Raw genomic sequence first — 26,282 nt, 5'->3', positions numbered from 1 at the left:
TGGAAGATATGTGAAGTTGAGCCAAACAAATGAGCATGCATGTGCTTAGATGCTAAGGGGAAAAATCGGCTAATATGTTGTGCTTTAAAATGATGAAATGGAGATTATACTTAAGTAAAATCATAGATATGTGATGATTGATTGGTGATATACATGTTTAAAAAAAAACATGCATGCAAGTTATGTGTGAAAGAGTGATTTGGTAATAAATCTGATTGGGACAGCAGCAGTAACGTGACTTTGGAAAATCACCATAAATTGTGGGAGATGAGTTAGAAGCTGCATAAATTATGTAATTAAAGCTTAATGAGTCTAGTTTCAAATGGAATAAACGAGAACATATTTTGAATTCTGTACAATGAGAAATTTGATTCGTAATGAAGAGTGGTCAGATTAGTCAAACAGTGAAACATGCGAAACTTTGAGAAAAATCTGGTATTGATTGGCCAAACCAAAAATTCTGAAAATTTTATGGATATAAGATATATGAGTCTATTTTCAGGAAAATTAACGGCACTTGATTTGGAGTTTCGTAGCTCCAGTTATAAATGATTTAGTGACTGTTGCTCAGGAAGACAGCTTGCAGTGAAATTATGATTATGTGGTAAACATTGACAAAAATTTGTTAATGAGTTGCTTATTGATTTCTTATAAGCTTACTATGATCTGTAGGTGTGGTTGGCCGAATATTGTAAGGGGTTAATCGTAGTTTGTATTTGAATAGTTAGATTAACACGTTAGTAATCCAATTGTAGGCGGTTCGTGTGTGGATCTCGTCAAGATATAAATCATAAGCAGGTGTGTAACTAACACCCTCTTTCTTAGTGCGGATCGGCAAAAGTCGAAAAGCCGAAATGCCGAAAACCGGTATTTTGTAGATTTGCGAGTGTGCGAATGCTCGTGAGTAAATCGATTAATGTTTTTGGTAAACTGCAAAATTTGGATTGCAAAGTGTATGATTTCTGTGACCTCGATATTTTTGGGCTTAATGGGCCAAAATTGGAATGATGGGCCAACGGGCCCAATTCGATAAGAACACTCGGTACGTGATTCTGTTAGTACGTAAAAAGTAGGAATATGTATGAAAAACCCTAAAATAGATAAATTACTGAAATACCTTTAAAAGTGGAAAATTTACAGTTTTACCCCTAGGAGATAAATTACCGAAATACCCCTAGGGTTAAATTGACCTAAATGCATGTTTGATTGTTGTTAATTAATGCATGCCATGTTGTTATTATCTGATGCATGGGATTGGGATATTGACGGAGGAAGTACTAAAAGTGGCTTGTCCACGTACTGGAGGCTTTGCCTCAATTTATGATAAGCGAGCGACAAAGGGCAAGCTGTGGAGTGTTGGGTTGGGTGGGTTGAGCTATTCCCCACATGGAGTGTAGGGCTGGTGCGGGTGGAGTGTAGTGGTTGGTGGGTTGAGTAGTCTCCCAAATGGGCTTGCATATGTTATTGATGTTGCATGTATTTTGAAATGGGCCTATGGGCCATCATTATCTGAATAAGGGCTAAGGCCCGGTTTATTTTAATCTGAAAAGGCCTTGGTCCATTACCCTTTGTTACTGAATAGGCTTAGGCCCAATAGGCTTGAGCTGACTTAGGCTTTGAATGGGTTTTCCTTACACCGAGTTTCCTCAAACTCACCCTTTTATTTTCATCCACGCAAGTAATCCCCAACCATAGTGGGCTTGGGTCGTGAGGGAATTGAGTGGCCACCCGTTCGAAAGTTTGATTTTCTTCCGTGAACTGGACATCCTTTTTTTTACGTTTGAAGTTTTGGGTTTTTAAATGTAATAAGGCCGCTTAATTATTTTTGATGGTGTTAATATGTGTTACTAAGATAAGTATTACTTATTTTAACTGTTGAAGTTGGAAAGCTTTTAGGCGGCGTTTTCAAAAACAATAATTGATTTCAAAATACCACGATGACAAGCAAAGCTTCCGCAATGAAAGTATTTTCCAAAATTAATCACTTTTCCTAAAAAAGACTTAATCAAATCGGTTTCCTAGAAATATATATGACGTTAAGGTGTGGCAATGGCGGTGTGCATGTCTAGGATTGGATCTGAAGGGAGCTTGGTACGTAAGCAGTCCGATGGACTCACCTCCTCTTTTCCGATTTCCTACCTAGTGCACAGCTTCCATCCACTTTAACCTATAATCATCTTTTAAAACACTAAGTAAGTTTTTCTGGATCAACAATATAAAATGTTTTGAATGCTTCGATGTGGCATGTCGGATCCGACCATAAAGTCTGAGCCGGGTTTGGGGTGCTACAATTTTTTACATTTTAAATAATTTGATTAATATTAATTCGGTTCAGGTATTAACCAAACCGACCGTTTAAACAACCTTAGTTATAGTCCCCATACGGTGTCATTTTTTTTGTTCAGTTCGAACTAGTTTCTAACAATATGGTCCATTAGAAAGGGACTAACAGCCCAAATTCATCCCCATCTAATACATCATGTCCATTTATTGATGAAATACTAGACATCTTAATAGGCTGGGTTGCCCGCATGGCCTGGTGAGCCTATCTTATTTTATATCGGATTTGAGTTTATATTTTTCAGTTTTGAGTTGATCTAACTTGGTCTACCTGATTTACTGTTTAGACATAACATTATATTATTTTTATAATTAAAATTATATAAACATTATTTTATTGTTTTTAACAGTAAAATAAGTTATGTAGGTAAACTTGGGTTTGAGCTCGAGAATATAATTATTATTTTTAAATTGGACCTTGACCTAATTCGATTCGTGAACACTTTTACTGCATATAAGCTAACGAATAAAATTATCTTAATGAAACTTTTTAAAATATAATTGTTATACAACAATTTATATTTTATAATAATTGTTATACAACAATTTATATTTTTATAATAATTGTTGAACTTAATGAAACTTTTTAAAATATAATTGTTATACAAACTTTTTAACTTAATGAAACTTAAATACAAATATTATTATTATTTTAAAATGATAATAAGTAAAATATTTTCGTATATTATTTTTATATTATTTTAGTAAAAATGTTTCAAATGTATTATGTAAGTATTTTTTATATTAATTTAATAAATAACCCTGATTTTGACATTTTCTTCAGTATTTTTTTAGTATCTTATTTTTTAAAATATATTATTTTCGTATTTTATTTCTTCATATTATTTTAGTACATAATGTTTCAAATGTATTATTTAAGTATTTTATATTTTTCAATAAATAACCCGATTTTAGCACTTTATTTGTATTTTTTCAGTATCTTATTTTTTAAAATATATTATTTTTGTATTTTATTTCTTTATATTATTTTAGTACATAATGGTTCAAATGTATTATTTAAGTGTTTTTTATATTTTTAATAAATAACCTGATTTTAGCACTTTATTCGTATTTTTTCTTATATTATTTTTTAAAATATATTATTTTCGTATTTTATTTTTTATATTATTTTAGCAAAAATGTTTCAAATGTATTATGTAAGTGTTTTTATATTAATTTAATAAATAACCCTAATTTTGACACTTTCTTCATATTTTTTCGTATCTTATTTTTTAAAATATATTATTTTCGTATTTTATTTCTTCATATTATTTTAGTACATAATGTTTCAAATGTATTATTTAAGTATTTTTATATTTTTCAATAAATAACCCTGATTTTAGCACTTTATTCGTATTTTTGTTTCTTATTTTTAAAATATATTATTTTCGTATTTTATTTCTTTATATTATTTTAGTACATAATATTTCAAATGTATTATTTAAGTGTTTTTTATATTTTTTAATAAATAACCTTGATTTTAGCACTTTATTCATATTTTTATTTTCAGTATATTATTTTATTAAATTAATATAATAAAACACTTACATAATACATTTAAAACATTTTTTCCTAAAATAATATAAAAATAATATCTGAAAATATTTTACTTATTATCATTTTAAAATAATAATAATATTTGTATTTAAGTTGGATGTATTTAAGCGTGTGGGACCCACACAACTGGTACCACCTCTGGCACCAACATGACCCATTTTTTTATTTTTTTCCGTTTTCAGTTTTTTTTAGTTTTTTTTTACTGTTGCGGGTCACTGTTCACCGTCACATCAGGGTGATGCCGCCTGTCAGAGTGGCGTGACCACCCTGACCATATCATTTTCGTAATTACTTTTTTAGGTGTATTCTTTTCGAATTTTTTAAATTTTTTTATATTTTTTTAGTAAAAAACCCTGTACAAGTTGACGCACATTATTATAACTAGTACAACTGTAGTTGGGTAGAACAAATGGATGAGATTGGTATAGGTCATATTTTTCATCGTTGTAAAAGAGAGGTTTTGACATTTTTATTTTTTATCGGAATAGTGCGCATTAACAACATGATCGTAATCAATACAAGATTAACTACCTAGTTCATTCACTCAAATCTGACTATATATGTGGATTACTAATAATAAAGAGAACTAAAGAAGAGAAAGTATACGTATCTATTTGGGTTACTAAGGGTGGATTTAGATGGGCGGTGTGTTTACTTGTGGTTAGTGTAAAAATAGCGATGGCAGTAAGATTAGATACTGTAGCGTAAGACCAGCTAAAAGTATTGCACCGCACCTCTCGTTAAAAACCACCTAAATCTAATAAAGGAAAGGTGTAATATTAGCTTAATTGTCCGCCAAAAGTCATGACCTTTGACTTAGTTGTCAACGACCTTTAGCCATCGATGATTCGTTTTTAGTCGGTTTAACTATTTGTATTGATTTACACTTTAACAAATTTAATACCATTTTCCAAATTACTACCCCGATGATTCTCTATCCAATTAATCTGTTCTAATTCAAACATCAGCTCGAAACATTACAGTTCCTTTTCCTTGATTGTTGGCTTTCTTTTTATCTCCATATCTTTTAACCCTATGTTTAGACTTAGCTTAGCTTTCTCTCACCATCTTCCTATACCATACCTTCTTTCAAATATGCAGATACATACACTTTCCCTTTTTCCATAGATAGGGTGAATCCAAGATTCTTAGAAACCCAGAATCAAGTCCATCAACAATACCAAAGAAAACAAGCTTTTCACTGTAGCCAAAAAGACAACAAAGGGACCAAACAGAAAGAAGTGTAGAGTAAGTGAAAGAGATCAGCACATGGACTTCCATAAATAAACGACCGTGACACCAGTGTCACCACGCCAACGAATATCATATTTTGCGGCCTCATTGACAAATAGTGTGTGCCTTGCTTTGCTTTTTCTCTGTGTCTGTCTTGCTTGGTTTTTCAGTACTGGTCACTGAGTGATTTACTGACAGCCTTGTTTAACAAGTAAACATTCTTGTGTCATAAAGTACAGTTTTAATATGACATCATTTCAAAATCTAATCCATGTCTTAATTTGGTACCTTCCACGCTTTGTCAATGTAAAAGCCTTAATCCCACTCTACTTCAAATTGTAGTTGCTCCCCATATCAATCGTAGGTAGAATGATGTAAGGCCAATTTAATTTTTATATTATTAAAAATTAAATTAGAATTAGAATTAATATTATTATTTAATATGATTAATTATTTTTAAATTTTTATGATTTTGTAAATAAAATATTTTATTTAAAATTAAACTGCAATTAGAAAAATAAATTATATGATATTTTTATATGATAAATGTTAATTATGTTATAATTTGAATTTAATTTTTATTCTTTTAATTGTAGAGAAACTAAATTAATTCTTTTAATAATAAAAAACTAATTTAATCTAATCATTATAATACAAGGACCTCCCAAATATTTTAACCATTTTCCCACCTACGTTAATCTAATCATTATGCATGCAAAGCCTATAATTACGTCAACTTATAACTTATAAGTTTTGGATGAGAGACGCGTTGACATATTATTAATATAAAAATAACGGTAGTGGTGAGATTAGATACTTTAACAATATTATAGTCTGAGATAAAAAGTAAGTTAAATGTACCGCACCGCATCCCACCACCTATCCAAACTCACCCATAGTCTATATTTACATCGGTGTTCTCTCTTTTTTTTTTTCTTTTGATTTTTCTTTTTAATGATATTTAGTTTTAAAAACTATATTTCAAAATGATTATCTTAAAACTTAAAATACACCTAACCAACTTCATTTTAAATTTTAAAATTATCATTTTAATTATTTAAAAATAAAATCAATCTCTTTACTTAACCTCTAAATATTTTTAATATATTTCATTTTTGTATAAACTATCCAACGAGTAAACAAACCCCCTCTCGCCGCTATTGACAAGCCTCACAACATTCCCACCATCCTACTATCACTAAACTCCATCAGAACCTTCAACCATCACCTCCATCATAGCCACCACATCATTATACTGAACCCATTTTCCCATTGTCAAACCACCAACACCACATCACCATCAAGCCCCTAAACCGAGAGACACCCCAGCAGTCACCATCAACTCTAAACTCACTATGCACCACCTCACTGAAACAACCCACAAAAAGACTAGCAATAAACAATTGTTAATAACTAAAAAATATAAATCAGATACTAAAAAAGATAGGGGGAGGAGAATTGATCGGTGCCCTTATTTGTACTGGAGAACGGTCATCAGCTTGAACGGAGAATACCGTCGAAAGAACGAGCGACGACGGTGCACGGACAACGACCATTGAAAAGCAGTGGTGTTTATGGGAAAATAATCAGGGAAGAGACGGAGAAAAGCCGATTGTCGGCAGCTTGAACGACCAAAAGTGCTTCTGAGCTAAACTAACCCCAATCCTATTAAAATGTTGATTGTGGTATTTACTTTTGCTATTCTATATTATATATTTCTTAATATTGCCATCATTACTATTAGGATTTTTAAACTTATTTATTTTACTTTAATGAAATGTACAAATATTGTTGAGTAATGTTTTCTCGGTTTATACATGTTTCCATTGCTATTATTACAGCTTATAATAGGATTTACTGCTTTATCTCGATTTTTGGGCAGATGGTATTGACATTTTTGTCCTTTATGCCTATATTCCTAAAATCATTTTATTTATGAAATTTTAAAAGTTGTAAAATTTTTTTAACAAATGTAATATATTTTAATAACTACGACCACATATACATAGTTATTGTAAAATTTTAAAAGAAATAAAAATATATATTGCACGTTTTTCTTTTTAATAAAGATAGCTTTATTAATTGTGTATAATTATGTTAAATACGGTAAAATTTAAGTTTTTAATAGATTTTAAGATAATTTTGAATTTCTTAGATTTTATTACAATTCATGTGAAATGAAAATTTTCTTCTAATTGTGATTAGTTACATGAATTTTATATTAATAATTATAGGATTGAGTTTTTAAAAAATAAAACAAATTTTGAAACATTTAGTATAAATAAATTTCATAAATAAAAATTAATAGATTCCATAAACATATTTTCATCTATGTTTAATATAGAAAATTGTATATAGCATATAACAACAATTTAAGATAATATTTTTATAAATAAAATATTGAATTAAAAATATATAAAAAATTAAAATGATTTAAATTTATTTAAAATATTAATTATAAAATTCAATTGATATAAAATTATAAAATATGATTTTAATATATTTTAATTGATATAAATATTTATCATTCATTTACTCATGTCTTGATGGCCCAATTTCTCGAACATGGATTGAATTTTAAGTCTAATTTAGCCTCAGGTAGCCCAAAGTGGCAGGGATTAAATGCAAGGGGATCATAAATGTGCATTAAGTTAGCTCCTTTTTTTTTTTTTTTTTATTCCACCTAATTAAATTTAAAATTAAATCCGATTTAACTTTTAAAATATATATTGTTAAAACTTTATAAAATTTAAAATTTAATTATTCTATTTTCTTCAATAATTTTTTATTTATCGAATTTAAAATTTTAATCATTATTAACATAATTAAAACTTTTCTATTAAATTAAAGTTGGTTATAACATTATTTTATTTTATTTTAAAATATCGCATGAAAAATTTAATAAAAATTAATGGGATTTGTGGTGAAAATACCATATATGCCCTTGTACTAAAAGTTTTATTGCATTTTCCTTTCTAATAAAAAAATAAACAAATTAATCTCTATATGTCAGATAAGGCTGTAAATGAGCCGAGGTTGAACAAACAAATCTCTTTTCATGTTCGTTTATTTATTTTTAAACTTGTTCGTATTCAATTTGTGTTCATTAAGAATTTTAAATTTTTGTTCATGTTCGTTTATTTAAAGTTATGTGTGTTCATATTCGTTTGTTTAATGTTCACAAACATATTTATTTAACTTAATCGAACATGTTCACGAACAATGATAATAAATAATAAACAATAAATAAATAAATACACACATATATTGTTTAGATATAAAATAGTCAAACATAAATATTAATAATTATATTATAAATAAATAAAATACAAACCAAAATAATTTTATTAATATATGCAAATGGAACAATAAATAAGTTTTAAGATAATTTTATTAATATATACTAATGAAATTTTCATAAGAAAATATCATTAATAAATAAACGAGTCATAATCGAGCTTTTAAACGAGCTTGTTCATGAACATAAACAAACCGAATACACCTATGTTCTTGTTCGTTCGTTTATTAAATAAACATAAAAATTTTGTTCATACTCATTATTTAGCTTAATAAACGAACATAAATGAATGTTATACAAACGCTTCACGAACAATTCATCGAACGTTCTATTCATTTATACCCCTAATGTTAGATCAAAGAGTAAACTAGTATTTCCATTAAAATGTTCATCAATTTTTACTGTTAAAAACAAGCCTATGTATGTCAATATGAAGTACATATGACACGCCATGTGTCAATGTCTAATTATCTATTAGCTACACCAATTTTTAACAATACAAATAAACAAAAAATTTTAACAAAAATAATAAATTAACTTTTTAATCTAACAATAAAGGATTAAATTACTATTTTTAGGTATACCGAAAGAATTTACCCTTTCTACTTCTAGTCTCTCAATTGGCTGACATCATGTGTCCATCACGTGCCAGAGATAACATTATTATTAGAGCATGGGTAAATAAGCAAAACCGGTACGGGTTGACTCAGAAGTGCTTTCATGTCCCTCCAAAGTTGACGTTTGAAATAAATTATAATTTTTATTTTAATAAAACGTGAAGGTGTCAAGCTTTGTAAGGTGCCATCTGTTCCCCTATATCCAGCAAAATATAAAGATGTTTGGTCTAATAGTGATTTTAGTCCCTATACTATTCTAAAATTTGAGATTTATTTCCTTTTAAGATAAATTAACATTTAATCCCTAAACTTATCAACTTTTCTAACCGTGGTTCGTTTACATTTTTTTTTACCACATTAGTCTTAGAATTAAAGTCTTGTTCAAAGATCAAGTTTTGGGGCTAATATGGACAAAATAAATTCAAGCGCCAGGTTAAAAAAAGTTACCAAGTTCAAGGAATAAATGTTGCTTTGTCTCTTTTTTGTTTTTTTGTCTAAGATCCCTCGGTATCAAATAGCAACATTAGGTCTTGATTAGCGGCGAAGTCGAAAATTTTGTTTAAGGGGCTGAGATAAAATTATAAATTTTAGGGGGCAAAGCTAAAAATATTGTGTTATAAAATACTTATATTAAATTATTTATTTTCTAAAAGGGATAAAAATTTGAATTTTTTTTCATTTAACTAAAGGTTTAAAATGCTTAAATTTAATGTTTGACTTTTTTGAAGGCCTAAAATAGCAATTATACCATTTGGCTAAGGGGCTAAGGCCCTTGTCCCCTCTAGCTAGCCACTACCCCTGACTAAATCTGAAGTTGAGCTAGGTCGGATCTCTAAACAAGGGACAAATTCTCTTACTATTGTTTTCTCAATCTGCAAAACTCGAATCTAAGATTTTATTTAAATAACATTTAGTAATCTTTACCACTCACCCCGATAGACCTCGGTTCTCTTCTAGTTTATTTTAGCATAATTTGATCATTCTATTTTTATTTGTTATTAGTGTGTATGAATTTATAACACTTATGATGAACAAATCTTTTACTGTTATTCAATCGTGCAATGATGATCATGTGAGATCCAATTAACAATGTTCAATTAATAATAAATTTATATGTCATCCTAATATTTAAGTCTATTTTCAAAAAAAAATGGTGGCACTTCATATTGTTATTGATTTGTTCCTATTAACAATATGATAAAAATTGAGGACTAAATTATGCAAAATTCAAGAGAGATGTTCCACAATTTATCAAAGGTTACTTTTGAAAAATTTGAAATGTTGTTTTATTTTCAGTAATTTATGTTCAATTGCTAATATTTTTTTAAATTTATTACTATGATATTTTGAAATAAATAAAAAAACTCACTTAATAGTCATATAATTAAAAATGAAGTTATAATTAACCTAAATTTAACTAAAAATAATAATGTTAATAATTTAACTTAAATTTTAAAATTTAAAAAATAAAATAATTAAATTCTAAAATTTTTAAAATTAGAGAGATTTACGGCATATTTTAACCTATATAAAATGTACCTAAAAATAATATAATCCAAAAACAATGTTGACCGTCAATTATCAAATGGATTGGCATGGAATTCAAGTATCTAAGACGGTGAAAAGATGTTTTAAAGACAAATTAATCATCAATATTTGAATTCAACGTCAAATTAATTTTGATTACCAATAATTTAATCAGAAAAAATTAAAATATTTTTTTAAATGGAAATAAAAAGGTGAAAATGACAATTTTAGGTGAATAAACTAAAGAAAAAAAAATCTGCAAATGGTGAGAATTGTTGGTCCCTAAGTATAGCATTCCATGTGAATCCTCGTAAATATATAATTATTTTAACATTTTTTAATTTTAAAATTTTAATCAAAGTTTTCGGCTGTTAATGGGGAACACTGTTAAGCTAATTAACATGACAACATGAGCTTTAAAAAAAAAAAACAACATTAAAAAATGGAAAGTTTTTAAGGAACCATTAAATCCATGTCCAAATGTTCCAATAATATATGAGACATGTTCAAGTTGCCTATACCGTCCAAATTAATAATGGTGGCTAGTGAAATAATTTAAGGCATAATTAGGGAAAATTTAATGATGAATTACTGCTTAATTCATGCACTAATTTTTTGGTTTTTTTTTTCAAGGTTGATTGATTTGATAGTAAAATGTTAGAAATATTTTAGTGAAGATGAAAACAACTTTTGAAAACAATACAATGTATATAGCGGTTTAGGGTTTAGACCCTAAAACAAATTTATTGGAAATAATTTGGTTAAATCTACAACTTGATGGGTTTAAGATTTGCATATTAGTCCAACGAGAAAATACCTAACCTAACCTAACACTTGCAACAAAAATAATCATTGAAACTACATTATTGGAGAGGTAACTCAACTGTTATATACGAAAGGTTTAAATTATTATTTAGGGTTTGAATTTGATAGTTATTTTTTATTGGGGCTGGAATTGTTTTTTTGTTCAAATTAGATCCTAAATTATGGGTGAAACTAGAAAACTTTTATTGGGAGGGTTAAAATTAAATTGTATATTTTTACTATAGTAAAAATATAATTTTATCATTTTAATAGTCTATACTTTATAATTTTAAAAGATTAAATCAAAATTATTATTTTAAGGGGTCAAAGTGTAATTTTATCATTATCAATTTAAAATTTTATAAATTATAAAATGATTTGAATAAAAAAAAATTCATTTTAGGGGTAGGACCCCTACCAGCTCCTCTGGTTTTACCACTATCCTAAACTTGACAATTATTCTCACATTAAGAGCATAAATTAAAGAATTATTTTCGTTATTGGTACTTGTTAATCCCCGAATTAACTTATTTTACATTTCAACTTTATTGTCCATTATTTTTATTTAATTTTATCTTTCGGTTTTTATTTCACTTTAGTGTTAATGCTATGCACGTTAAGAGAACCGTGGCCTCGAAAGCTTCGACTCTAGGGTTTCAACTTTTCATACATCCTTTTGTTTTATAAAATTTTAAAAATCAGCCCTGATTTTTCGAACATCTTTTAACTAAATTATAAGAAGATGAAAAAACCCTAATAATAACAATATTTAAAAAATTACTTTAATTATTAATAATTTTATGTAGAATATACACATGATTTATGAAAGGTGTGAGTACTCGAAATATGGACAACTATGCTTTAAAACCATGATAACCAACATATGAAGACGCCACTTGGCTGAATTTGAACACGACTTCATTTTTCATTAACGAAATTGAAAAATATCTTTCCACTTTTGTCCGTCCCCAAAATAGGAACTCTTCAGTATTTCATCACTCTCCTTTAGAATGCGTTTAGAACACGATAAAAATTAATTCCAAGAGTGAAACCCACGAGCACTTAATGCTATTACGACAGATCAGAACAAAGAAAGGCACTGTGGTTCAGAAAAACTGGAGAGCAGATTAAGATTTGACAAAACTCACAAAAAGCAGTTGCCTTACGAGCGTTTCACTTTCGGTTTTTTGTTAGGTTTAACTTCGTTCTCAGTCCCTGTACTCTTTAAACCTTTTTAATTTAATCCTTATGCTTTTTTAATAAAAGTCATCCTTCTCTTAATTCCAATAAACTTAGAATTAAAATTTATCCATTGAACATAAAAATTTAAATGTTTACAATCAAATCCCCAGGCATTTTATACATCTTCCCAAAAATGGAAAAAAATTACAATTGAATCCATTCTCTTTCTCTCTTTTTTTCCCCTCTTCAAGAAAAAAAGAAAAGATACATTAAAAAGCCCTCTGATTCTTCTTCTTATTTTGCTGCTGTAAGTTGTTTCAATGGAATTTCGACAAGAAACAGACACGTCTTTGTGAATTATTGTTCTGCCATGGATGGCTTTTCGAAAAAGCTGTATTTTACAATTTTGGCTGTTGGGAAATACAAACTTTTTGTTGTTGTGAAGCCAATTTTACCCTGAAAAACAATTTTTTTTTTGCAGATGTAAGTTTATTGACAAAAATATACAACCTTGTACCTAAATGAAATTTTGGAAGAACCAACCTTGTTTTTCTTCGAACAATAATCGATATGACAATATATGTCTTTATCGCCACCATTGTCTGGTTTTCATGCACCACTACCCCACATGTAAAAAAATGGGGGACCAATCTGTAAAAATTAAGAATACGAACAATAAAGAGATTTTTCTCAATTTGAAAGAAAAAAGATTCTAACAGGGGAAAAGAACAGCAACAGTTTCCGAAATGATTTGAATTTTACCTGATAGATCGAGAGAAATCAGGGCTCGATTCCGAAATGAATTACAGGTCCTTGATGAGAGCTTTAGTGTGCTATAAACCGATTTACTGTGGTAACAGCTCTTCAACCTCGACCCTGGTTCCGGAACAACTCGTACTTTTCCGAATTCGACTACGATTAATTGATTCGACCTTGGCGGAAAATACACTGTAAACAGGCCTATGATCGGAGAATTTGGACTCCCCTCGAACATAGGATAACTGATACAGACCTGTTCCGTACCATAGTATCCTATCACACCTTCACAAATATCGGTTAATTAGCTTTTTGTATGAAAGCAAAATCATTCGACAATGTATCGGAAACTCGATTATTACAAAGTACTAGGTAACCATAGAGATTTACCATGCCGGGGTTCTTCGTTTCTCCTTCGGGTGCCTATCTTCCACGGCGTACCTGTCGGAATTGTATGAATACTTGTATGTGGGAGGGAAATATATTTTTCCTTCACTCCATCCCTCGAAAACTCGGCCTTGCTTCTGCTCGATCCGAAGCTGAAAAACAACCAAGGCGTTTCAGATTCTCATGTAGGCACTTTAAGAACAAAAGATATATATATATATATATATGTATATACGGAATCAATCAAGAAAGGGTATGAACATGCCTGATCATTCTCTAACAGTGCTTTCCAATCGCGCATCTCGACTAGAGCCTTTGCATATCCGTATGAAAGAGCAATCCGATAATTCAAATCCCCAAGCCATATAATACGACTGTGCCAAGACATCGAAAAGTTAAGAGTTTTATGGTTATCTTAATCCGACAAGAATGAACAAGAGTCAAAATTAAACATATATACGAAGGCTTACTCATGGTCTAGAATCGTTTGTGGAGATTTCTCATCTTTCACGCCATGAACCCTGGGAAACCTCGTCTTTTTAAGGATCTCCATAACATCGGAGTTTCTTCGAAGCTCATCACCGTCCTTTTGTCCTGAGGTTAAGTGACTACACACGAAGCAAAAGCTGGTTTGATGCAAAGACATGCTAATTGAAATGGAGCCCTGAAAAAAACCCAAGAAAGATGAGTATATGGCTACTTATTTTGGAACCTAATGTTTCATAGGCAAAATTATACCTTGTTTCCGAGATAACCCATCAATCCTCGCCCGACACACGACACTTTCATGTCCCGAACATTGTCTCGAAGATCATTCTTCACCCATACGGTAAGAAATATGCCTACCATTTGCTTGCTAGCAGCCAAACAATACCTCGAATGCCCGTTCTGGTTATCGGTTTCCTCCATGGCAAAAGATTCACCGAAAGACTGCATGTTCACTGGTGAATCTGTTTTCGGTGAATCTGTCTCGTCATCGGATTCAGAGGAACCCCATCTGGAATTAGTGTCACAATCACTAGGACTCATGGATTGAAACGAAGTTTTCCGCCTCATTGATCCTTCAAAGTCCGCATCAAGTTCCACGAGCGGGTCAGTGACCGGTCTGGTACCCGGATTACTATTCAAAGTCTTCCTAATGAGAGCTAACCATTTCTTTGCTGGACCGTTGTCTTCGGTCCCCAAAACATTACCAGCATTCAAAGGAACAATCTCTTGAAACCTTTAAAAACATATAAACCAAATAGATCAAACAACAATCAATCAACGTCGTCGTCATCATCATTCGAATTTTACTAGAAAAATTCAAGTAATATTGAACAAAATCCAGGTTAATTTCAGACAAACCCGAGAACATAAATATCAGCTGGTGGAGATGTATGAAGCCAATCTTCAAGATCCAAACAACTTGGAGGAGATTTACCAGCTACATTCCATGTTGCAACAAATACCCTACACACCACACATATACAAATAATAATAAAAAAGCACTGAAAAATCAAATCAAAATCAACAAAATTTCAAACACATATACATACCTATAATCATGTATGTCTTTAAACTGAGAATCTGAATATTTCTTGTTCAATCTCTCTACCATGATCCAAATAAACAAATTTAGAGTTATATATATGAAAATATGGTCCAAAATGAAGCAAATTAATAAAAATGGAATCTTTAAATCCTAACCTGTTTTGCTTTTCTTTATATTAAAAGTCTCCCTCTTTGAGAATTTGTGTTTATGCTTCCAATCTTCATCAACACCTAAAAGAAAAAGAAAATTTATAAAGTTGTTAAATAGAACAATGCAATCTAAAATCTGGGTTTTTCTTTTTATAATAAAAAACTCAAGAAAATAACAGAAAAAAGTTTTTTTTTTTTTTTTACCTCTATAAAGAACATCATCAGCATGAAAGTCCTGAGCTTTAGTCTTGGTATTGAACCATTTCTTGACCAATGTTTTGGGCCATGGAAGCTTTTCATTCAAAAGGAAAATAAAACACTTTTAATTAAATCAACAATCCTAAAAAAAATCTAATAATTTACATAAAATGAGTGGCTTGTTTTAGATTAAAAACAAAAAAAGAAACCTTGTTCTTCTTGGAGTTTTCAAGTCTCATTGTTTCAGAGCTTTCATATAAAAGCTTAAACCCAGATTTGGAAGCAATTTTTTTGAAGGAAAAAAACAGAGGGAGAATTGAAAAAGGAAGCAGAGAAGAAGAAGAAGTGAAGCGTGGAAGTAATGGTAGGAAATACAGAGGTTTGTAGGACATATAAAAGAGAGACAGTGACAGTGACAGAGACATACAGAGAGAGAGAGAGAGAGGGAAAAAAAAGGATTTATTTTTTATTTTTATTTTTATTTTTTAAAATCTTTGAGTTGGGTCTCCATTGAAACAAAAACCTCGTTCAGGGTACAGGAGAAAAAGTATCGAATCTGAAGAGAAAAAAAGTTGGGTTAAATTATTATTTGGGTCTGAATTAGTAATTAATTTTATATTGGGGTCTGAACTCTTTTTAGATTCAAATTAGTACTTGTATTGGGATATTGTTTCCACGTTAGAGCTTAAACTAGGCAATTGTTCTTAGGTTAGGGCTTGAACATTTTTTTATTCAAGTTAGTTATTGAACTTGACAATTATTTTTACATTGAAGTTTGAACTTTATGGTTTTAAAGAAAATATCAAAGTTTAACTTTGATAGAAAAAGTTTAGGTTTTAATATGAGAACAATTGTTATGTTTAGGGACTAATTTGAACAAAAATAGTTCAAGCCTTAAAGTGAGAATAATTGTAAAATTTAGAGACAAGCTTGAAAAAAAATAAATCTAGATCTCAATGTAAAAGTAATTACCAAGTTCAAATTTACACCTCAAAACGTTATTTAACCCTAAAAGCATTACCTACTTACCCTCTAAAAACCCAAGACCTATGTGAAAACTAAATGGAGCAAAAGCTTTAATAGAAATATTCGTGGGTCACTCGTATAATCTAAGCTTTAATCAAGTTGAGTCAATTTGGATCGAGTTAAATTTAAAGTTTTAAAATATTTAAATAATTTTAGATTGAATAAGTTTCAAGTTTGAATTACTTTGAATTCTATTCCTCTTGAATTCAAGTTTATTTGAATTTAATTTATTGACTTCTTATAATTAAATCATTAAGTTTTGATTCGAATAAGATTTAATAAACAAACAATGAAAAATATAAATGACACACCACGAGTGTAGCAAAAGTATCATAAAGGTGTGACTAATGGAAATTTCAATGAGCAAATCAATTTTTTTTTGAAAATTTTATCTATTTTTATTATTAAAAATAGGTGTGACTGATGAAATAACTAGATAGTTATACTTTGTGAGCCACGTGTACTTCCTGTTAATGTACAAAAATCAATTTTGAACAGTATAAATGGATAAAATTTTTAACAAGAGAACCAATTTGCTTTTTGATCTAACATATAGGTTCTAATTTGACCATTTTCTGAGTAGAGGGGCAAAATACAATTTGACTCATAGTATAAAGGTCTCCATTGTATTTTTACCCACCAAATGTTAGGAACCAAATTCAAACTTTAGAAATGAGTCTGTAAAAAGAGGCAATCACAACTTTTAAAAAAATTAGTCCCTGTGGACCTTAAAAAAATTTAACCAGAACCACAAATTTACTAATTTCATCAAAGAATTAATCAAATTTAATCGTTTAAAATGGGATTTTCTTAGCTTTCCTAGTATTTAAAGGGAATTTTGTTGGCAATGAAAGCTGCCATCTCCAAAATGTCCAAAAATGTTGGGTGTCTATAACTTTAGGACCATTGAAACTCCCTCAAAACCTTCATCTTTGTTGCATTTTTGTAGTCAACATATTAAATTGTAAATGCATGTTAACCAATTTGGAAGCTCTTTTTGACTCAATCTAGACTTATGTCCATTACAAAACAAAGCAATATTGTGCTTATTTTTATTAGCTACTTGGTGCCATAAAAGCATGTTTCAAGCATAGATTAATGTGATTCCTATTTGGTGCTTGGAGAGAGCTCCCAAAACTTAACTTTTTTTACTTGTAAATAGGATCTTGTTAGGCCATTAAGGGTCCCTAAAAAAAGACTAATCTAACATGCTTTCGGATAACCCATGCGATATCTTCTAGGGTTTTGTGCAACTTAAAATGAATAATTTAATTTTCTTTTTAATTTAGTCCCTAAATTTAGATTATGTTAAATTTGATGATATGGCAATTTAAAGTGATACGTATAATCATTTGAAAATTTAAAATATATAAACTCTAAAAAGTACAAAAAAATAAAGAAAGAAATTATATATATTTTTTAGTTTTAGGAAATTTACAGTGCATGTTTTGTTTAATTGAATAATCATAAAACCCACATGCTACATGTGGGAGACCGTGTCTTATTTCCCTAATCAAAGCCCCTTCATTTCCCATTTCTCTAGGCTCTTACAATCTCTTTAAGTGTGTGTTTATTTATTTGGTTAATTGAGTAGCTTAGGAAAGTATTATTAAACTAATTAAGTTGAGGGTAAAACACTCCAAAAGAACACTTGACTTGTTCCTCCAAAATAGGGACCATACAAAAGGTCCAATTCTGGTTTTAGACCCCCTATTATGACGAAATATGTGATTTTTAATATTTTACTTTATTTTAGCATAATTTGGTCCCTCTTCAAAATGATAAGACCGTTACTTGCTACGTAGAATTTTTTTAAGACAATCTTAATTAGTATTCATATGACATATAAATTTATTATCGGTTGAATATGATTAATTAAATTTAAACATACACTAATTATGTGATTGAATAGTAAAAGAATATTTACGTTGACACTTTAATGACAACAACAATGTTTATCAACTTGTATCTATTAGACATTATTAAATAAAAGGACTAAATCTTAAATTTGACTATAGTGGAAGGATTACAACTATAGCAAAGGGCTTGTTCCCCCATCAAACATTTAAAGGTGTCGAAGATCTGGCCGTCAAGTCATAGTTGTCGAGCCCTACGACGTGGCAACCATTAAGTATTCATGTTTCCCATCTAATCATCCATTTGTGGAAAGCTCTTTTTTTCCATCGTTTGTCCTCTTTTATTATTATCATCTTACCAAACTAAATTATTTTTTTTATAGAAATATAAAAGATGTGGAGTTTTATAAGTGTTTAAATGGGCGATATATTTATTTGCAGTTAATGTAAAAATAGTGGTGACAATGAGATTAGATATTATAATCATATTATAACATAAGACAAAAAATAAACTAAACGAATTACACCACACCCTATCACTATCACTTACCCAAACCGACCTTGAATTTATATTGTGAGGGATGCGAAGTGCCATTGCAATTAGAGTAGCTCATTAATAAAGAGGGGATAAATTTGAAGTAATGATGGCAACGAAGGGAAGCAGGGGTACTTGTACCATTGCAATTACAGTACCTCATTAATAAATTTTAATTTGCTTAATTCATATATATTTATGGGAAGAAATTCATTCACACTTATATAAAATTAAAGTGATTTTATATATTTTGTAATTCTTTATATTATTATTATTTTAATAATTTAATCGTTAAATTTATCAATATATTTGTATTTGATATACACATAATTTTTAATCAATCCAATATTTCTATCTTATCTATTTAAAATATTGTTTATATCTTATACATATATATATTACAAGGTCTAAGATCTCGACTAGTGTGGACATTTGTTTTCTTTTTGACTTGTGACATTTTCATTTTGTTAACATTTGGTAATTTTTATACAACCAATTTTAACCTTACATCAACTAAAGAACACTCCCATATAACTTACATTTATCATATAAATAAGTGTCAATTTAATCACTATTTGCATAAACTTTTAAAGTTTATCCCTTTAAATAAATTTATGAAAAAGAACTCATAATTTAAAAATATTTATATATTATTTATAGTCATATATATATATATATATATATATATATATATATATATATGTATATGCATATTTGAAAGAGAGAAATAACAACATTTGTTCTTAAACAACTTAAAACTACATCTTATTTTTTAAAGTGATGATTTTATTTTAATACTAATTAGAGAATACACATATAACTTACTTTTTCATTATTTTTATTAAAAGTTAATTATAATCACACATTGATTAGAAAATGTTTTCATACTTCACTTCTTTACTATTTTAATTAAAATTAATTTTAACCTTTTAAATTCAACTAGTTAGAGGATACTCTCATGCTCAGACTTATCCTATAAATAAGTGTCAATTTTTCACTATTTTCAATAAAAGTTAATTTTAATCTCACATTGTTTAGAGAATACTAATATATAGCACATTTATCTTATAAATAAATGAAATTTTTCACTATTTTCGTTAAAAATTTAATTTTAATCCTATATTGACTAGAGAATACCTTCATAGCTCACTTCTTCACTATTTTTATAAAAAGTTAATTTTAATCCCACATTCACATGGAATATAACGATTGAATTGTTAAAATATTAAAATATTGATCGTATAAAAATTACAAAATAATATAAAACCATTTCAATTTACACCAATATAAATAAATCTCTCTTATCTTTTATATATAATATATGCATTAGACCATTAGTTTTTTGCTATCAGAACTTTTAGTTGAGCAAGTAATAGTTATATAATTTAGGATAGTTCTAGAATTAAAATAATTTAGGGTTAAATTTAAATAATAAATATAAAAAGGAGTAATTTCGTAAATATTCAAGGCAATGTGGATAAATATAACTTTCACTATTTTTCAAATTTAATTCGATCCCATCCATTTTAATTTTAATTTTAAAAAAATATCAATTATATCAGATCGAATAAAATCGAAATTTATTAGTTCTTAAAATTTTAAGGTTAATTTCTATCATTATATCTTATCCACTGCCAGGTTGCCAGGTGGAATTTTTTTTTGGTTAAATGCCAGGTGGAAATTTAGGTGCTGCTTCTGTGTCAGAATTATTCATTTTATTTTAAAATTTTGGAATATTAGGACAACCATTTGTTATTTACTTATAACTGTGCTTTACTGTCACACTTAATGTACTTAAATGTGAAAATTAATCAACAATGTCATCAATTTTTGAAACAAAGCCAAAATATTTCTTTTATTTATTCATAAACCTGCAAAAAGCCCAGTAATTTAAATTAGTGCAGGAAATTTATTTAAATATTCAGACCGACCAGTCACATGAAGCTTGCAATCACCATTCTTTAATTAATTAAATAAATATATAAAAATTGTTTAAAAGAAATTATTTCAATCATTGTCGATAAGATGTTTTAAACTTTTTAATAAATAATAACACGTATTACTTAAAATATAGTTAAAAATAAAAATTAATTAAAAATTAAATATATGATAATTTTTTAATAAATATTTGTTATACACTAATAATCACCAACTCAAAACCTAAATAAGATCTAGGTTGCCTACCCACAACCCGATCAAGCACCACCAGATGGATATGTGCAGGCATACAGTGAGAGGACAGCCAGGGGAGCTCGTGATATTTGCTCGCACGAGCCAAGGGGAATTCACAATCCTAGATCTCCTATACCCGAGGAGTTCGCATGTAAGAGGTCGCAAGGTCTAGCAGGCGATCCAGAATGGTACACGTGTTCAACATACCGAAGGCCTACTCAGAATGTCAGTCCAATGAATAGTGGGGTTAAATCCATGAACTGTGGAATCAAATCATGAATATAAATATTTGAATATTCTCTTTAATAATACACACAAAAAATTACTCAAAACTAAGTTCTTTTTTTAATCACTTTATTAGACCACTATAAAATGGAAACCCTCTTAAGTCTTAACAACTATTATTATTACAAATGATGTCTTAACCACTATATTAATTAATTAAACTAAATTCTGATTTTTAAACATGTTTATCATTGAAATTATATTTCAACACATAAAAAAAAAAAGAAAAGGAAATAAGCACTTTTGTTAATAGTTAGATGAGACATATAATATTAGAGAATGATTATGCATTTTAACTCATTCGAGCTAAGTTGATGTGTTTATGTTATCCTTTAATTATAAATAAAATTACTTACATTTTTTTTAATTGGAAATTTTTTTTCAACTAATTAGAGACGGATACTTTTGGGTATCATTTGGGAAGTAACATCCTTGCCTAAGAAAAATGTAGTGATAATCTATGTTTATTGGGTTGAGCAGTAAAAATTTTGAAAATTTTTAATTGAGGTATCGAATTTGTTATTTGTGAATGAAAAGTAGAATATGTTTTCTGTGTAGGGGTTTGATTCGGTTTGACTTCAAATTTTATCGGGACTTAATAGATAAAAATATCACGGAGATCCTTGTAGTTCAATAGGATTTTGTCAATTTACTTTAAAAATAAACAAATTAATCATTGTATGTTAAATCAAATAGTATAATAGTCATTTCTGTTAAAAATTTTATCTATATATACTGTTAAAAAATGATGTGGTTGTTGAAATAACTAAACATTTACGCATGAAGTGTCATGTACACCTCATATTGATGTATATGGATAGTGGCATATCTAGGAGGCTGGCAGGGGTTCCGGTCCCGCTAAAATAAAAAATTGTTTATTTATTCCCTTTAGAAATTTTAAAATTTTAAATTAGTAAGGTGAAATTACATTTTGTCCCCCAAAATGATAAAATTTTGATTTAATTATTTAAAATTATAAAGATTTAGGCTATTAAAAGTACAATTTAATTTTAGTCCCTAAAAATTATCTAGCTTAGCCCTTATATATAGATTAATTTTAATAATAAAAATAGATGAAATTTTTATCTAACTTATAATAATTAATTTATTTATTTTCTAAATAAAAATAAAATACATTTCGATTCCTAATACAAAAAGTATCGAGATTAATATTGACAACTGAATATTATTATTAGCATATATCTTTCAATATCAATTAACTAAAACTCAACAGGACTTCATATGCATCCACACGGAGAACACAAGGTTGGGAATTGATGTCTTTAGTGGCAAAACGAATACAGCAATGAAAAAGGCAACAAACGAAGATGTTTTTCAATAGGAAGTTACCAAAAATAATACAACCTTTTTTCTTTTCTCGTACACCTTAATACCTTGCAAGAGAAAAGAACATTCAAAGAAAGTGACATCATTTTCTTTTTCACATTGATGTGAACCCTTCAAGGTTAAAAGAATTGTAGTTTTTTAAAAATTCAGAATTTAGTTTTCGTGCTTTTATTTTTATAAATTTAATTTTTTTTATTTTTATTTTAAAAATTAGATTTAATTGTTAACATTGTTAAGATTTTTTTGTTAATTTGTTGATGTAATATTTTAAAATTAAAAAAAGTTATTTGATAGTTATGTAATTAAAAAATAACATTATAATAAACCTTAATTTAATAAAATAATTTTAACAATGTTAATAGTTAGACCTAAATTTTAAATTTTAAAAGACTAATTTATTATAAATAAACGTATAAAAACTAAATTATAAAATTATAAAATGTTTGATGAACTTGTTACATATTTTAACGTAGAAGAAAATGTAGTTAATGTTTGTCATTGTCATTGATGCCATTATCTTTTACCCCATTTCTATAGGTTTTCCCTGACCCTGGAATTTGATGTATGTGCCCCCACATGAAATCATGAGTGCCACCTCATTTGTAATTTGTGAACTAAAACACCTCCATCTGGCATTCTTCTAAAGTTTACATTCAAGTTTCTAAATCATGTATTGTTGGTTCTTGTTGTTGTTTCAAGTCAAATGATGTATAATTTAATTTTAAAATTCAAGGAAGAATGAAAAGAGATTTTAATTTTAAGATTGACAATCTTGTCTTCACCAAACTCATCATTAAAGATTAAGGTGGGTCTAGATAGTTCGGGTTTAAATGGGCGATGCATTTATTTACAATTAATATAAAAATAACAATAATAATAAAATTAAATATTATAATAATACTATAATATAAGACAAAGAGTAATCTAAACATATCGCACCCATTATATCTAAACTCATCGTAAGATATCAAAGGCAAACTTAATTCTAAAATTGAATGGAATGTGCTGGCAACCATTAAACTCCACAAAAACTAATGAAAACCATTAAAAGAATGTCTTATTTTTTACAATAAAAATATAAAAAAAATTGTGTTGAGAGTTTGAAATGAATTAAAAAGTTTGGTGGTAAAATACAAAATTATCATTATATTATTTTGGATTTAACAAAATTTCAAAAAATTAAATAATAATTTTATTTTTTTTGGAGGGTCAAGACTTCTGCATATCTTTTCTCTGCGTCCTTGTTTGAAAATTTTAATATTTTAAGGATAAACGGTGGAGCGTAGCAGAGATCCATAGGATTATGGTCTCCCTTAAAATAGTAAATTTTTAATTTAAGTCTTTTATAATTTATAAAATTTTAAGTTAGTAATGACAAAGTTATACTTTGCCTGCTTTTAAGAATGATAAAATTTTGATTTAACCCTTTAAAAATTATAAAATATAAGCTAATCGCAAGCTATGCATGAATTTTTTTTATTTTCCGTTCATTATACTTTATATTGGTTTAATTCTACGGTGTAGCTAGACTTGATCACGAGTCGAGAACTCGGGCTGAAGGCCCACCTAAAAAGTGGGAGAGTTTGAGCAAAAATATAGGCTCAAAAAATAAGACTTGTTTCTTAAACAGGCCGATTCTCGAGTAAGTTTTTTACCCGGGCTATGTTTGGCCCGAATTTGAAAAAGGAAATTGTTGTTGTTTGCTGCTATTTTGCCACTGTTTTGCTGTCATTTTACTATTATATTGTTACTATTTTGTTGTTATTTGGATATTGTATAACTATTGTTTTATTGTTAATGTTGTTGTTATTTTAGAGACATTTGCTTGCTGGGTTGGTGTTATTTAAGTATAAAGATTTTTTTAATTCATTTTTAATTTGTTGGGAAATATTTATTTTAATATTTTTAGTATATTTTTATATAAAAATAATTTTTTTTTAATACAAGTGAGTTAGGCCGAGCTCGAGTTCTAGCATTTTTTATCTGAGTTGAACTTTAATAAGATTTTAGACTGGATCGGATCTATGCCTAAAAAATGAACCTAAAATTTTATCTTGATCCAACTTGAACTCGACTCAGCCCATCAGCCCATGATGAATTCTAAATGTAACTGATTTGACACATATTTATACTAATGAATTTACTATTTGTAACAATAAAACACTAAAATCTACAAGGTGGCAAGAGATGGATGGTTGAAGGAGAAACTTTTTATCTGCAATGAAAGTTTAATACTTATCCTCATTTCAGAGATTCCATTTTAGTTTTATCCATATTATAATTGTTGCTATCTTTGATTACAATTACAAAAACTTGCCCTATTTTAAAAGAAAAGTTTTATCATTTTATTTTTATAACTTAAACTTCTGTTAATTTTTTTAATTATTATAAACTAGAGGGAAGTAGATGGATTTTTTTGGACGAAATTAAATTTTAAAATTTAGGTTTAATTTTTAACATCATAATATTTTTTACTAAATTTGTTTGGTTTGACATCAGTGCTGGAGTCAAGGGGTTGGCAGGGACCCCGACCCCCTAAAATGAAAAAAATTTTATTTACGTCTTTTATAGTTTAAAAGAAAAGAGGCAAATTCTCAAAAATAAAAGTATATAGACTAAATTCTTAATTTATAAGTAATGCAATGACTTATGACATATTTTAATCTAAAATAAAACTCAAAAATATTTATTTATTTTTTCTAATTTTAAAATTAACTAGTCAATAAAAATAACTCACATTACTACTTTTTTTTAGCAATTAATCACTTGTTTTATTTTTATTTATTTTTTGAATTTTTTAAGTTCTTATCCTAAAATAATTGAAATTTAGGCATATAATTTTATAAATTAAAGATTTTGGGCTCCTTTGAAGGATTGAAGTGGGCTGAAATGAACTTTGTAAGCTTCTGGAAATGGCTAAGGAATGGGTCATCTTTGGGCTTTAGTAAAACCCGTGAAATTACTTTTTTTATTGGTGTTAATTTTAATTAAAGATATTTTTAAAAGGTAAATTTTTAAGAAAAAGTAAAGAAAATTAAATAATAAAATTAATGAAACACGTCACAATTTTTAATGCAGCTTGCAAAATTAAAACAATTACACTTGCTAATGTATTAAAACCAACTTTTTTAAAAGGATATTTATATATATAAATTACAACAAACTGCTAGAAAATATACTGAACTTAGTTATTTTTATACAATATATAATTTTATCTATATTTTTATTTTTAATATTTTAATTGGAAAAAATTATTTTTAAATACATTCAATTCACATTCTTATTAAGGCTCAAATTGCTTTTAGAATTGAATTTTCACATGAAAATATTAAAGGCGTGATAACCAATTTACACCTTAATGTTTATATCTTTTGTTAATTTAGTCCTTTTTCTTTTTTTAATTAAATAAGACCTTTAATTTTTAAAAAATTAAATTTTATCATTAATCTTTGCGAAATTGAATGAATTGATTCTTTTTT

The 26,282-nt window shown here is 28.1% G+C and overlaps 2 protein-coding genes across 2 annotated transcripts; both read right to left on the bottom strand.

The window, feature by feature from the left end:
* Positions 1–12,648: 12,648 nt before the first annotated feature.
* Positions 12,649–15,301, bottom strand: LOC108469160 (type IV inositol polyphosphate 5-phosphatase 6-like). Its single transcript, XM_017770048.2, has 9 exons — positions 15,240–15,301; positions 15,049–15,153; positions 14,440–14,923; positions 14,172–14,365; positions 13,967–14,075; positions 13,705–13,853; positions 13,321–13,599; positions 13,102–13,209; positions 12,649–13,014 (listed from the first exon to the last, which is right to left on the bottom strand). Exons 1-7 carry the CDS (start codon positions 15,299–15,301, stop codon positions 13,404–13,406), a joined length of 1,299 nt encoding a protein of 432 aa, XP_017625537.2. The 3' UTR covers positions 12,649–13,014; positions 13,102–13,209; positions 13,321–13,403.
* LOC128279389 (uncharacterized) lies at positions 15,294–16,106 on the bottom strand. The gene is made up of 3 exons (XM_053018092.1): positions 15,792–16,106; positions 15,589–15,676; positions 15,294–15,465 (listed from the first exon to the last, which is right to left on the bottom strand). The coding sequence occupies exons 1-3, from the start codon at positions 16,005–16,007 to the stop codon at positions 15,386–15,388; spliced, it is 384 nt and encodes a 127-aa protein (XP_052874052.1). The 5' UTR covers positions 16,008–16,106; the 3' UTR covers positions 15,294–15,385.
* Positions 16,107–26,282: the final 10,176 nt, after the last annotated feature.

Source organism: Gossypium arboreum, chromosome 8, assembly GCF_025698485.1.
Source record: "Gossypium arboreum isolate Shixiya-1 chromosome 8, ASM2569848v2, whole genome shotgun sequence".
In the NCBI taxonomy this organism is placed as follows: Eukaryota; Viridiplantae; Streptophyta; class Magnoliopsida; order Malvales; family Malvaceae; genus Gossypium; species Gossypium arboreum.
This window is presented reverse-complemented; position numbering and strand designations above follow the sequence as displayed.